Below are 14,193 nucleotides of genomic sequence, written 5' to 3'. Positions count from 1 at the left end.
TTAGGCTCCAGGACTATCAAAACCCATTACCATTCATAAGCAATGAAATTAGGGCCGACTTTCAGAGACACTAAACACATATAACTCCATCTGTAGTAGTCAGAAGGAGCTGCAAGTCTGAACACTTTTGAAAATTATCCCAACATTTTTTTGGAAAAGAAGTATGGTGCTATGTAAAGACATGAAACCACATGAATCCCTGGTGTAACTTCAACCATCTTAGACAAGGAATTAATTTGTCTAAGGTATACATTGTGGTACTAGATGAAGAGTCAAGAACTTGAAGACGTCCACCTTTATCCAAATACAAATCATCTGCTCACAAAACTTGTGCAAATAGGATTGTTTTCTACCGACTATTCAATGAAGCATTAATAATGATTGGTTTCATTGAGTTTTTTGAACTGTTTATATATATAAAATGCACCAATAAAACAGCCACCCCCTACCTCTGAGTATGTGTATAGGGAGACTCTAGACTGAGCACATGTATAAGAAGCCTGTAGAGCAGGGGTTGTCAACCAGGGGTACATGTACCCCTGGGGGTACTTAGGAGGGCCCCAGGGGGTATGTGGTGGTGGTGTGGAGAAATGGAGGTACTTGGGAAGCACTGCTGCTGCCATGCCGCCACTGCATCTGCTAATTAAAGTATTTCTCCACCTCACAGTGCATGTAAAAACACCCAAAGATTTCTTGGAGGGGGAGTCTGGCTTTGATAGCACATCAACATCAACTTGTGCTCTGACCTTCTGGCCCCAGGAGTGGGATGAGAGCCATAGGGTTGCAGCCAGAGCTGGAGCTACAGAAGCTGTCTATCCCCCATAGCCTCATGCTTGATTATAAAATGAAGGGGTTTTTCCCCCCATGTTAGGACACTGCCCAGCCCTCCCCACCACTTCCAGCTACTGCTCAGGAGAAGTCAGGCCAGGCACCGAGGGCAGCTCTGTCTCCCCACCAGACTGTGCCCCACGCCCCTGGCCACCTGCCTCTGCAGCAGCGCCACTGACTTGAGAAGTAGAGCCAAAATTCAAGGTCACCAAAGGCACCATTTTCCTTAAGGCTGGTTCTGCATACCTGGCCACCATTGTCCATGTTTTCTCAACCACAAGAGAGACTACTGCAATGCACTCTATGTGGGGCTGCCCTTGAAGACCATCCAGAAGCTGTAACTGGTGCAGAATGTAGTTGCCCACCTTCTGATGGGCGTGGGGTGCCAAGAGGACATTATTCTAGTGCTCCGGAGTCTGCACTCACCTCCAACAGATTTCTGAGCCCAATTCAAGGGACTGGTTCTAACCCATAAGGCCATAAGCAGTCTGACCCCTAGATACTGAAGGAACCACCTTCTCCTGCATGTTGCATTGTGATCCCTCAGGTCACCTGAGAGCAACCTCCTGCAGCCACTATCTATACACCAAATTCTTTTGAAAAAACACATGTGAGATCATTCTTGGTAGTTGCTCCTCAGCCCTGGAATTTTCTCCAACTTATGGTCTATCAGAGCGAAAGACTGGATGCCTTACAGAAGACCTTTTTATCTGGACAGGCTTCCAGCAGATGGTGTTAAATTTAGGGGCATTGACAAGTGAGTTTGTTCTATTGCCTATTATTTTATTTTCATAGTTTTATCTATCTTCGTAATGAATGTTTTTTATTTTAAATCAGCCTGACTCTTTTTTTTTTTTGGGGTGGGGGGGGAGGGGGGGGCAGGAGCATATAAACCTAGTACATAAATAAATAAAATCAGTCTGTTCAGAGACTGGACTGCTGATGCAATTTAAAAAACTAACACACACACATATTTCCATTGAAATTGAAGCAGAAGCTTGGGCATTACTGGCAGGACTCAGAGTGTGTAAGAATATAAAGGAAGTTCCCTGAACCTTATATAAATATACTGGGGAAAAGAGCAGTCAGTAATTGTTCCTTCTTCTTCACAGGTTTTGTTGCATGACTTTCGTCACTCAGGATACACACTACTAATCTGCTTACAAGCATTTCTTAACCTACGCTTCATTTCCTAGTGCTGATTTGATCATGGCAGTCTTTCAAGTAAAATTCACCAAAACTAAGAGAGACAAATTGGCTCAGATCCTGTGGATTCTCAATTGGGTTTCCGTGGTGAGTGGGGTCATGCTCTTCAGTTTGGGCCTCTTCCTGAAAATTGAAATTAAGAAGCGCAATGAGGTGATGGCAAGAGAGATTAACTTTGTCCCCAACATGCTAATCTCAGTAGGGGTGATAGCTTGTATCATCAATTTTCTTGGTGGCAAAATATGCTATGACTGTTCAGATACCAACAAGTTCTCCCGATGGAAGCTGGTTATGTTCCCTTACATTCTGTGTACCTTCTGCTTTACCTTCTGCATCCTGGTAGGTGCTGTCATGTGCTATACTATGAGGAATGAGCTAGAGGAATCCCTTTATCTGGGACTGAGGAATGCTATTAAATTCTACAAGGATACAGATATACCTGGAAGATGCTTCTTAAAGAAAACAATAGACCTGTTACAAATTGGATTCCAGTGCTGTGGAAACAACGGCTTCAGAGACTGGTTTGAAATTCAGTGGGTATCTGTTCGTTACCTGAATATGGCATCACAGGAAGTTCTGGAGTAAGTATTCCTTTAGTCATGAAGAAAAGTTCTGAAAATACCTTTCCATAAGAAGAGTTTTTATTGATGAAATGGTAAATTGCGTGAAAGAGTTAATACATCAACACCACACTGTGGGATGGATAAAGCAGGGCTAGGTTGTTTGTTGCTCCATCATTCAAGTATCATAATATTCAGCAGTGTTTGTCTTTTTTTCTAAAATCGACACTTCTGGGGAGAAAAGGCTTTTCCCAAAGACCACGCTGATCAATTCTGGTGGCAGATCTGTTTCAAGAAGACAAAAGAAGTCTTTTTCTGATTACAATCAACCTAGAGATGTCAAACAATACCTATGAAGTCTGGATAACACATTTATTTTGTGGATGGTGATAATAATAACACCATTTAGTCAATTTGGTCACCCTAAAAGAAAGGGTAACCTTTTGGTAGTCTAGTGGTACTGAAGGGCACCACCCTTTTCATATTTAAGGCAATATGAGTTTTGAGATGATCTTCAAAGAGAGCTCAACCAACCTGTATTAATTAACCTGCTAGATTTCTGTCTTCGAATCAAATACTGGTACATAAAACTCAGAAATATCTCTGTCTTTAGAAAGGCAAAAGTTGACTGATATCTTTTTGGTGATATTATGCAATACATTCATGTGCTCTTGTCTCTACCTCTATAAGATCCTTCAACTCCCATCATACCAGTCTGCTAGTGAGACTTTTGCACCTGAAGAAAAATCATTGATTGTGCCACCAATTCACTGTCTAGTCAACTCTGGGGACTTAAAAATCAAAACTTAATTTTAATTTAGATATGATAATTGACAAATACCAAGTAAAATAGGAAGTTTTCCATTCAGGGAAGTTGATGACCCTACAAACACCATACACTTTATATGAGAAGGCAGAGTGAAAAAATCTCAGTGACTCTTAAGGTTATAATAGGAAAAGTAACACTGGGCCTGAATAGACATGTTACAATGGTGTAATCACTCTCTACATTAATATAAAAGGGGAAAAGGCAGATGATGTAAATCTCTACCTCAGCGTAAGTTCACCCAGTCTAGTGTAGAAATATCTCTGCAAGAATTACAGCTAAATTTACACTGTATAATTGCCATTTGTATGCAGCCTCTCTCAGGACAGCTGTTTGCTGAAAACAAGCAGGCTGAATTTTGCCTATTCACCACCACCTGGTGGGGTGCTATAATAATACCTACTGCATATATGCCTAGGGAACCCTGGGATAGCTGCTCATGTACCTGCTCTGGATCTCAGCGTAAAAATTGATAAATGTTGCATGTCCAGACTCTTAATCAAAATGTTACACCAGCAACTGAGAAGCCCATTATGATTCTTGAAAAGGACTTTAAAATGCCCATTGATGAGAGCTGGGGAATTGTGTAACCCTGGGAGCTAATCAGATTAAAGGTAACTCCAGGAGGAAGCACAGCCTGATGACATGCATCAAGGCAGCTAGAGACATAGGAATTAGGAAGCTTTAGTTTCCCTTTTCCCTACTTGATAATTCAGAGGCCTAAAAAGCTTGCAGAACAACCTCGAAAAAGTATTGTAGCTCTCATCATCCTGATATCTTACAAGTCATTAAGCTGATAGTTAAGTTTTCTGCTTTATTATACATATTTAATTATTTTATATTTCAAAGAAGTTATTGGTGAATTATATTTTTAATTGGATCAAACAAATTAAAACTATTTTGCGTTTCTCCTTAATATACAGTGGCAGGCAGAGAAAAGAATACACTGTGAAATCATCTCATAATTGGTGGGAGAGAACTGAGATGCACAAGCTATAGAGGTTAACTGCAGCTGTGAAAAAAATGTTTTGAAGGATCAGCTCACAAGGATGCTTCCCAAATTCAGTTTTCATTAAAGTCAAGATCATGGGCCAGGCTCACCAAATAGTGTGCAAACCTATTGAAGAAAAACTTGGCCCAAAGTCTGAGGAAAGCTGGACTGAGGCAAGGTGGGGAAAACTGAGGTTATTTAGCCTGGAGAAGAGAAGACTGGAATCAGAGGAGACAGGGCAGGAAGTAACTCTGCAGAATAGACAAATACATGCCTGGATTTAGGATTTTGAACAGAGGATGCAGGTGGTGTGGTGCACCATCACATATAAGATATATTTTTCTCCAGTTAAAAGATAAACTAGAAGATTTACTAATATGCTAAGTCCAGCACTATATTACTTAGTTTAAGATCAAAGCAAAAAAAACCCTTTATTGAAATGTGCACTGATTTGCTAAATTAAGTTAAAAAAAACTGAGCAAAAATAGTAAAATATTTATAGCCATGATGGTTAAATATACTTTTCTTATTCAGAAGTCATCTCGAGTCTTATTCAGACTCATCAAACAAAACCTAGCCTTCTTGAGCATCTTGACAGATCATTCAACACTTCACTATGAGTCATTGCCACGTCTGAGTTAATGTTCATTTAAGTTAATAATACCATACCTAAGTTTGTTTTTGATTAGAACCAAAAAGAGTATGAAGGGCAGTGAAGCAGAAGACAGAGATTACCAGGAATGGCTAACAGACAGCAAAATTGCAGAAGAAAGTATATCTTGATTAACGGAATATCAAGACCATTAAGAAGGAGAGAGAGTTGCTAACACCTATGGTGTACAGACAGAGTAACAGGAATCAGGGAGATTATAAGAAGCTATAAAGTTAATTGACTCCACTAGCACTGCTTGAATAGAAAAGCACAGAAAAGCCACTGCCATTGACAGATATTTGGTTTGAAGCTTTTGGTACAGCAGGTATCAAAGAGGGAGTGCAACTGCACTCACCCTGAATCCATCTACCCTGTCCCCAAAGAATTGCAACTAAGTGACACCTGTGAGGCATAGGTACGACTATGGGGGCAGCCAGAGTCATAATTAAAGTTCTTAGGGGCAGGAAGTCAGGCCTACGGTCACCAAGGCCATGGCTTGGAACAAGTGAGTTAGAGCCAGATGGGCCAGAGCTGAAAGAGTGTGTGCAGGAGCCAAGGATCTTTGAAAAACTGTATTTTAAAGGGAAGTCACCACAAGGAGCTACTTCAGCCCTAATAGGCAGCCTAACCTTGAGGGTCTGGTCCTGCTACAGGAGATACCAAAAAGAAAGTGCAAATTGATATCGTCATTGTACTTAATAGATTTGCCCTCCATGGAATTTCAGAGCAATAGCTAAGAGGGATAAAAGTAAAAGCTGCTTTTAATTTCTGCCAGTCATGCAGAAATAGCATTGTTCTGTGTCATACCTCATCAACAAAATGATTAATTAATTTTTATTTATTGAGCCACCTACTCTACCCCATTGTTTTCAAACTAAGCTCTCAGTCAAATTTTGCCCGCTGAAGGCAATAGGCTCTGGAGAGATGTAAATGAGGGGAGCAAACGCCCTAGAGAATTTCTGTTACTGTTAACGATTGTGAGTTAGAACCCAGCATGGCTCCTACACACAGAGTTGAATGTGTAGGACAGAGAACCAAAAAAGTAGTTTTTTCCCTAGCTGACCAGTCTAATTAACATCAAAATAACAGACAACCTGGCTAGTCCACAATGGTGAGGACAGGGCAGATTTAGACACACCGTGTATTTGAGTATGGAGGGAGCAGGAGAAAGAAGAGCTCAAAGATTATACCAAGATTACAATCCTAAAGGAGGGAAGAATGTTGCGAATAAAGACAGAGAAGGGAGGGGAGAAGAAGAAAGAAGATTAGGAAGAAAGGTGAAAAGTTCAGTTTTGTGGAGATTACATCTGAGATGTATGCCAGTTCTCATTCTTAATCCCCTGACTATGAACTGCCATATGGTACAAGGACTGCCTCTGTCTCTCTCTAAAGCAAATATATGATCCAAGCAATGAAACATCTTATCCTCACAACACCATTGCACGGTAGGGGAGTGGTGTCATCCTCCTTACAGATTAGGAACTGATCCAGGAGGCCGTGGTGAAGGGTGGTGGGTGGCAGTGCTCCATCCCTGCCTGCTTGTGCGTATCCTCTAGCCCCTTTTCAAGTAGCCTCTGCAATAAAGGATAATTTCTCAAAGTACATAAAGACTGGCACTTTGTGGTAGAGGAGGACCCCTGCTTTATTCATAGCTATAACATTCCCACAATTGTTTATTTTACAATAATTCTTTCTAAATGATAGATTGCTGCTACTGCAGCATAACACATTTTCAGTTCTTTACTGCAGCATCCACTAGAGGTATAGGCACTTTGCAAATACTCAAGAAGGATGGGCCATGGGTTATAGAGTTTACAGTCTTGCACTGAATATGCCTTACTGTCAAGATTTTGTTAACAGTGGTATAATTTGTCATTGTGGCACCATAAATGCCTGTGTGTGTAGCCAGAACAGACTGAGCTATAAAATAGTATAACAAAAATGGTAGCAAGCACAGAAAGTTGTGAAGTAGACAAGGGTTGTAACAATATGATCATGTGATTGTTTTAGTTAGTTTACTTTTACCCATCTGTGTAGTAGCAAAAGTGTGCAGGTTTACCAATCTATTATTTCATTCCCTAATAATGCCTTCTATCAGGAATCCACACAATCTAATTACACTGAATCAGGATAGCAGAATCTATGGACTGTCTCCAGGCATTTCCCTGCGTCTTACCAGTAATGTATACTGGGGTAGGTGCAGGAAGCACCAGTCAACTTAGTGGTCCCCTGCCCTGTAGCATCTGTGTTGTGGCAGTGGCAGCTGGGTACATGGACACTACGCTGCTCTTGTAGCAGCAACAACTGGGGAAGCAGACCATGCCACAGAAGCAGCAGCTGGGGACTTTTTTTTGAATCCCTGATGCAGGTAATACTCCCAGCACCTTCCCCTTCCCCTCTGGTTTTCAGTACCACTTCCCCTCTCTGCTAGATATGGCTCTAGTTCTTACAAATTCCATTTCTGCCACTCATAAGAGTAGTAGTACAGGTAAATTCAAACATTACCTTTAAAAAAATTGCTGCTGAGCCTCACTGAAGTAAATACTATAGAGCCATGGGGAAAAAATAGGCCTCTGAGTTTGGAATCTGCCATTCCGGGTATCAGAAACAAAGTGCCAACCCTACTGCACATAGTCGGAGTAAACAGCAATGAAAGGAAAAGCTGGTGGTTGAGAATAAGATAAATGGTTCGGCCCCAGTATGTTTTAATCATCTTGTAGTAGTCCTATCCATCTACCACTTTCCCTCCCAGTATGGTTTCTTCCTTCTCCTCCTGGACAGAACACACTTCTTCAAGCAATCTTTTTTCCCTTCCCATCTGTATACCCTTCTTCTGGGATAGACATTTCAACTTCTAATGAAGGATTCGTTGTAGTTCCTGTGGCCCATAAGCTTGTTCCTCTATTTGGTACTGTTTTTCAGACTTGCTTATGTTTTTGAGAGAGAGAGATACTAGTGAAACAGAGTTTCTAATAGTCTGGCTTATACTAGAATTGCATTTAAAGCAATCTTTTTTAATATTATGAACACAAATGTCTTGGAAGATGCTTTATTCCATTCCCCCTTACTATTATTGAATCCACTCCTTGTAAAACCAAGATGCAGTCCCACATAGGATACTAAACTGACATTGCACTTGAGAAAACATTTTAAGAGAAGGGAAATGTCTCCTTCCCCAAGTAAACAGTATTTCTTGCTGGGAATATGTTCTCATCCACCCTACTCCAATCTGCAAAGGTCTGTAGGTGTCCATATTAAGGCTATATTTTTGGAAAAAATACGGCATGTCTACATGTGCATTTAAGCATGCTTAAACTTAATGTTCATTAGCTTAATGCGCATTAAGCGGGTTTAGGCAGGCATCTACACATGAAAGCATTAAAGCACATTAACGCTGTATGTGGACTGGTTTGGGACTAAAGTCAGTTCCAAGTCAGTCCACACACACAGGGTTAATGCACTTTAATGCGTCTACACGTTCGTTAATGCACTTTAACTATTCACACCGGAATTCGGTACCTGCATTTGCAGGTATCAAATTTAGGTGAGAATAGTCTAAAGTCACCATTTTTTAAGTGCTTTAAGGGCATGCACATGTAGGCACGTGCCCTAAAGCGCCTTAAAAATTGGCTTTTGTAGATGTGCCCATAGTGACAGAATCTTCCATTATTTACTGCTGCTACCAGTCTTATATGTCCATAACTCTTCATCTTGCTGCAGCCGTTTGAAGAGTAATGTCGATGGGATATTCTTGGTGGATGGAGTGCCTTTCAGCTGCTGCAATCCAAATTCACCACGGCCCTGTATCCAATACCAGCTTACAAATAACAGTGCTCACTACAATTATGATTTTTTGACAATGGAGCTCAACATCTGGATGAAGGGGTGCAAGCAGGCTCTGCTGGATTACTATACCGATATCATGAAGTCCATTGGTATCATAGTGCTCATCATCTGGTTCTTTGAGGTAAGGCTTTAAAAGTGACTTGTGAAAAATTCCTGTAGTAGAACTAGAGGGGAATTCCTAGTCCTCTGGGAGTGAAAATGGCTAGAGTAACGTGCGAGTCAACCCTGCAATCATCCAATGACTCGAGTAGCTTGTATCTTCATATAACTCCATAAGTCAGAGAAACGTGCATAGTTTTCCTGAATACAAGAAGCTTTCTCTGTCTCTGTCCTGCCCTCAATGATGCCTGCACATGTCGCCTCTGCCTCTTCCACTCCTGCTGCTGTGTCACTTGTGGCTCTGGCCCAGGGCACAGAGCACATGATAGCCCCAGCCCCAGCCGGGCCATGCAGCAGTGCTTGCAGCAGCAGCAGCAGCTCTGGCCCCAGGATGCCAGAGCTGCTGCCACTGCTATTGCATGGCCAGACTGGGGACAGAACTACCATATGCTTAATGCCCTGGGCTGTAATGTGGCTGGAGCTGTGACTGAGGGTAAGTGGTGGGGAGAGGGGCAAAGACTATGGGGGTCAGGCAGTGAGGTACACATAATGGGGTAGAGACTGTAGGGGTTAGGGTTCCAATTCTGGCCAAAATCTAGGTTTGTGGCTGGAGCTGGAGCCGCAGCAGCTGCCTGCCCCTCCCTCCTTATTAGAGCTGGTATTTGAGAGCTTCCCCCATCTGTATATTCAGCTTTACCATACAGCCAGGAAATGCCATAATTGATCATGTTTTCAATGCAGCCAAAATACTATAACTGAAACAACTGCAAAGGTCCGTCACACGTAAGCCATGGGCAGTTATGCCTAATAGTTAGGCTTGGGGTCAGGAACCCAGAGCATAGAGCCCAAAGTCAGGATACGGTCATAGCCAGGGTTGGGAGGCAGTGGCCAAGCCAGAGTCCAGTTCTGTAAGACAAAGCCAGGAACAGGCTGTGGTCAGAGTCAGAATCAAGAAGTCCACAGTTCATGCCAGGGTCCAGACCTGGTAGTCACAGTCAGGAGCAAGCCATAAATAAGAACCAGGAATAGATATGAACAATGGAACAAGGAACGCTGAAACAGGGAGCAAGAATAGGAATCAGATTAAAGGCAAAAGAGTAGTCTACAAGCTCATCAGAAGACTTGTGCAGACAGCTCACTGCTGTCTGCACTGCAGGTATAAAGCTTGTTTGGGATGGGGTTGGCTTCCTCCCAGTACAGCAGCCAATGACTGGCTGCAAGAAGGATGACTTGTCACCAGCTGGAGCAGTGACTCATTAAAAGGCCAGAGTTTGCACCTGCAAATGTATTCATGCTCCTGGAGTCTGTAAATCTGCCTGGAAATTTTAATCCACATCTAAAGAAACCTAACAGCAAGGATTAAAATGCAGTTTATGTTCCTCTTTAATACAGGTTTTAGTTGTTCTGATTGCTACTTTATCATGTTAAGTTAACAAGCCATTTTAAATGTTACCAGGTAATGCACTTTAAATAAGATAACTTTCTGTATCTTCTTTAAAATGCATTAATGGAACACTTTTTCATGTGCCTTGGGAAGAATCTGTCATTCTGAGAAGTTCATTGTGCATTTTAAAGTTGCTGGAAGTTAACAACAATACTCTTCTTGCCAAACTCAGGCTCATTTTCTTTTTATAGATGCATTGCATCCATTAAATTATACATTTTGAATGCTTTTGAAAAATGCAGTTACAGAAATGCAAATAGAAAAAACTACATACCATGTTTTTTGATTGATATTTGGGAATGGGAACTTTCTTTTCCTTATAGATGTAGAGTTGGAACAAAAAGCTCTCTCAAGAGGTCATCTAGGCCAACAGAATCATTTCCCAGAATCTTGCCACAAAAACATTCGTCTACCTTGTACTGAAAAACTTAAAATGATGAAGATTCATAACCTTTCTAGCTAATCTGTTACTTTTCTAGATAATCTGTATTTAACTACTGTCAGAGTGAGAAAGCCCTTCCAAATATCTAATTCAAGTCTCCCTTTTTTACAGTTTAAGTCTGTTATTTCTGGTCCTGTCCCCAGCTGACACAAAAAACAATTGATCACCATTGTTTTTAATAACAGTCCTTTTTGTTTTTGAAGACATTAACAAATCCTATCCCCTGACTTCTCTGCCATTGACTAAATAAATTCTTTCTTCCAACCATAGACCATATTTTCAAAACCTCTTACCATTTTGTTGTTTGTCTCTGCACTATTTCCAATTTGTTTGCGTCTTTCATAAAAAACCCATGGTATCCAAAACTATGTATAATTTTCACATTTACTTCAGTGGGGCCAGAATTTCACCCCAATACCTTATGATGTTACCAACTGGTGGCAGCCCGTCTGCGTGGAGTACAGTATCTAGAACAGTGGTCACTTATCAGTGGATCTCAATCCACCAGTAGATCTTGGAGCCTCTTGCAGTCGATCCAAGCCTGGGGTGGGGGGCTGAGCACCTGCATGCGTGCACGTGTATGCCCCAGCCCAGCAGGTCAGTCCATGGGGGAGGGAAGGGGCAGGGGCTAGATCAAGGTCCCCATGGTGAGGGACAGTGCTGCAGAGGCAGGAGCAGGGGTAAGTTGAGTGGAGCCCTGGCCAGGTGGGACTTACCTGCTGGGGAGCATGCCCCCAAATAATTTTTTCTCCCTCTGCCTCGATCTGCACCACTCTTCCCACCCCACAGACTTACCTGCTGGGCAGGCCAGGGTCGGGGGTGGCGGTGGTGCCTCATGGTAGGTCTTGAGTTGCTTTTAAATGCTAAAGGTGATCTCTTACTTAAAAAGGTTGGAGACCACTGATTTAGAAGTATTTCTGCTCCATGATGCACTGACATGAAGCTGGGAATTCTAAATAAAGGATGAAGGTATACACAGAAAGTCTGTTTATGGTAGCTTGCATCTTTTTTTTTTTCAAATCAGGAAATAGATTAAATTCTATTGCTGGGGTGGAAAATGTTGACAGTTCTACTCGATACTAATAATAATTTGCATTCATGAAGGACTCAGCCAGTTATTGTCAGTAGGCTCTAACTTAAATAACTCAGTTAACAATTACTTTTCCTATAGCTTTCTGTACTTATGGGTGTCCGATACCTGCAAACAGCAATGAAGAATGTTCTCCTATTGGGTGATCCGGAGTGCGAGTCCAATGGCTGGTTACTAGAAAACAGCTTCGTAGAAACTGCCAAGTACAACATCCACATCATTAAGAACCTTGGCAAAGTCAACCACATGTCCACCGTCTCAGGGATGAATGACCCCAACATGGATATACAAAAGCCAAACTATGGTCCAGACAATGTTACAGCAAAATCCATTCCCACAGCTAACTCATCATGACAGCTATTTCACTGAAAAGCTAAATCTGATTTGGCACCATCATTTAAATCATGCAATTACCAGATTTTTACTGGTAGGAATAAAATCAGGAATGTAATTGGGTAATTAAACAAATCACAGAGGGGTAAAAATTCTAAAGGCTGTGCTACAAATTCAAAGTAAAGCTGGGTAGAAACTAGTTATAGAGTTGTTACACATTTTTCAAGCACTAACTTTACAGCTAGTTGGCTCTTTTTATATTGGATAGTCATTGTTATGGTCTGAGAATTACTTTGCACATGTGGCTGGTGTACATTTATTGTGTGATTAACCAGTTCATTGTGCAATATATTTAACATGTAGCAGGGGCCCAAAAAGTGATACTCATTGGGTCTGGATGTAGCTTCCATAACCCAGAGGTCCTTTACCAGGAGGATTTGGCAATGTGGGGTGTGAGAGCAACCACACATTCTGGAGGGGATGCTGCACCCCCTATTCCCAGCCACCTCCTCCCCCGCCCCCACCATTGGTGTGGTAGGCCACGACACAGTAGCCTCTGGTGACTTTTTTAAAGTCCCTGAGAAATAAGAATCCCCCCACATTTCCCTCCATGCTCAAAAGCTGGTCTTCTTTCCTCCCCCACCTGCCACTGCTGCTTTCCCCACTGTCCCAGGGGTGTGGAAAGCCTCAAAGCCACTCCAGCCACGCTGCTGAGGGCTGGGCTCAGCTGAGAACAGTGGCAATGGGCAGGGGGGTTTCTCCTGGGAGACTATGCAGGAGAAGGGCACGCCCCCTGCCCATCCCTGCCAGTATTTCCTCCCAAGTCCAGTCCCCATGCAGCTTGAGCGCAATGGGAAGGAGTGTCTTGGAAACTTCCCCCATCCCTGGGACAGCAAAGAAAGCAGCAGCAGGTGGAGTAGGGGCTTACATGCTTTGGGGATTTTTAAAAAGTCTCCAGAGGCTCCCATGGTGCAGTCTAGTTTAAATAGGAGGTGCAGCTGCTCCACTGGACCCCTCTGGCTCTGCCCTTGTCTTGTACCATTTTTATTCACCTTGGGGAAAGCTCTGCATTTCATGACTGTATGTAATACTGTATTTTCTTGCTGCTTCTCCTGACACAGCAACAGCGGTACAAATACAAGATGACCTTCCAATAATTAAATTGGGGGTCATCATTGACCACGAGATGAACATGAGCCTGCAATGCGATGCTGCGGCTAGTAAAGCGACCAAAACGCTGGCTTGCATCCATAGATGCTTCTCGAGCAAATCCCGGGACGTCATTCTCCCCATGTACTCGGCCTTGGCGAGGCCGCAGCTGGAGTACTGCATCCAGTTTTGGGCTCCACAATTCAAAAAGGATGTGGAGAAGCTTGAGAGAGTCCAGAGGAGAGCCATGCGCATGATCAGAGGTCAGGAAAACAGACCTTACGATGACAGGCTGAGAGCCATGGGACTCTTTAGCCTGGAAAAGCGTAGGCTCAGGGGTGATCTGATGGCCACCTATAAATTTATCAAGGGTGACCACCAGGATCTGGGGGAACGTTTGTTCACCAGAGCGCCCCAAGGGATGACGAGGTCGAACGGTCACAAACTCCTGCAAGACCGTTTCAGGCTGGACATAAGGAAGAATTTCTTTACTGTCCGAGCCCCCAAGGTCTGGAACAGTCTGCCAGCAGAGGTGGTTCAAGCACCTACATTGAACACCTTCAAGAGTAAATTGGATGCTTATCTTGCTGGGATCCTATGACCCCAGCTGACTTCCTGCCCTTTGGGCAGGGGGCTGGACTCAATGATCTCCCGAGGTCCCTTCCAGTCCTAATGTCTATGAAATCTATGAAATTATATACATAGAAAATCCTAATAAATTTATAAA

General features: G+C 42.6%; 1 protein-coding gene across 1 annotated transcript; it reads left to right on the top strand.

Moving 5' to 3' along the window:
- The first annotated feature begins 2,037 nt into the window (after positions 1-2,037).
- Positions 2,038-12,338, top strand: PRPH2 (peripherin 2). Its single transcript, XM_090034639.1, has 3 exons — positions 2,038-2,615; positions 8,784-9,030; positions 12,066-12,338. Exons 1-3 carry the CDS (start codon positions 2,038-2,040, stop codon positions 12,336-12,338), a joined length of 1,098 nt encoding a protein of 365 aa, XP_089890765.1.
- Positions 12,339-14,193: the final 1,855 nt, after the last annotated feature.

Source organism: Crocodylus siamensis, chromosome 2 (genome assembly GCF_052110815.1).
Source record: "Crocodylus siamensis isolate JL-2025a chromosome 2, ASM5211081v1, whole genome shotgun sequence".
Lineage (NCBI taxonomy): Eukaryota > Metazoa > Chordata > Crocodylia > Crocodylidae > Crocodylus > Crocodylus siamensis.
Note: the sequence above shows the minus strand (reverse complement) of the source record. Positions and strands in the feature narration are given on the sequence as shown.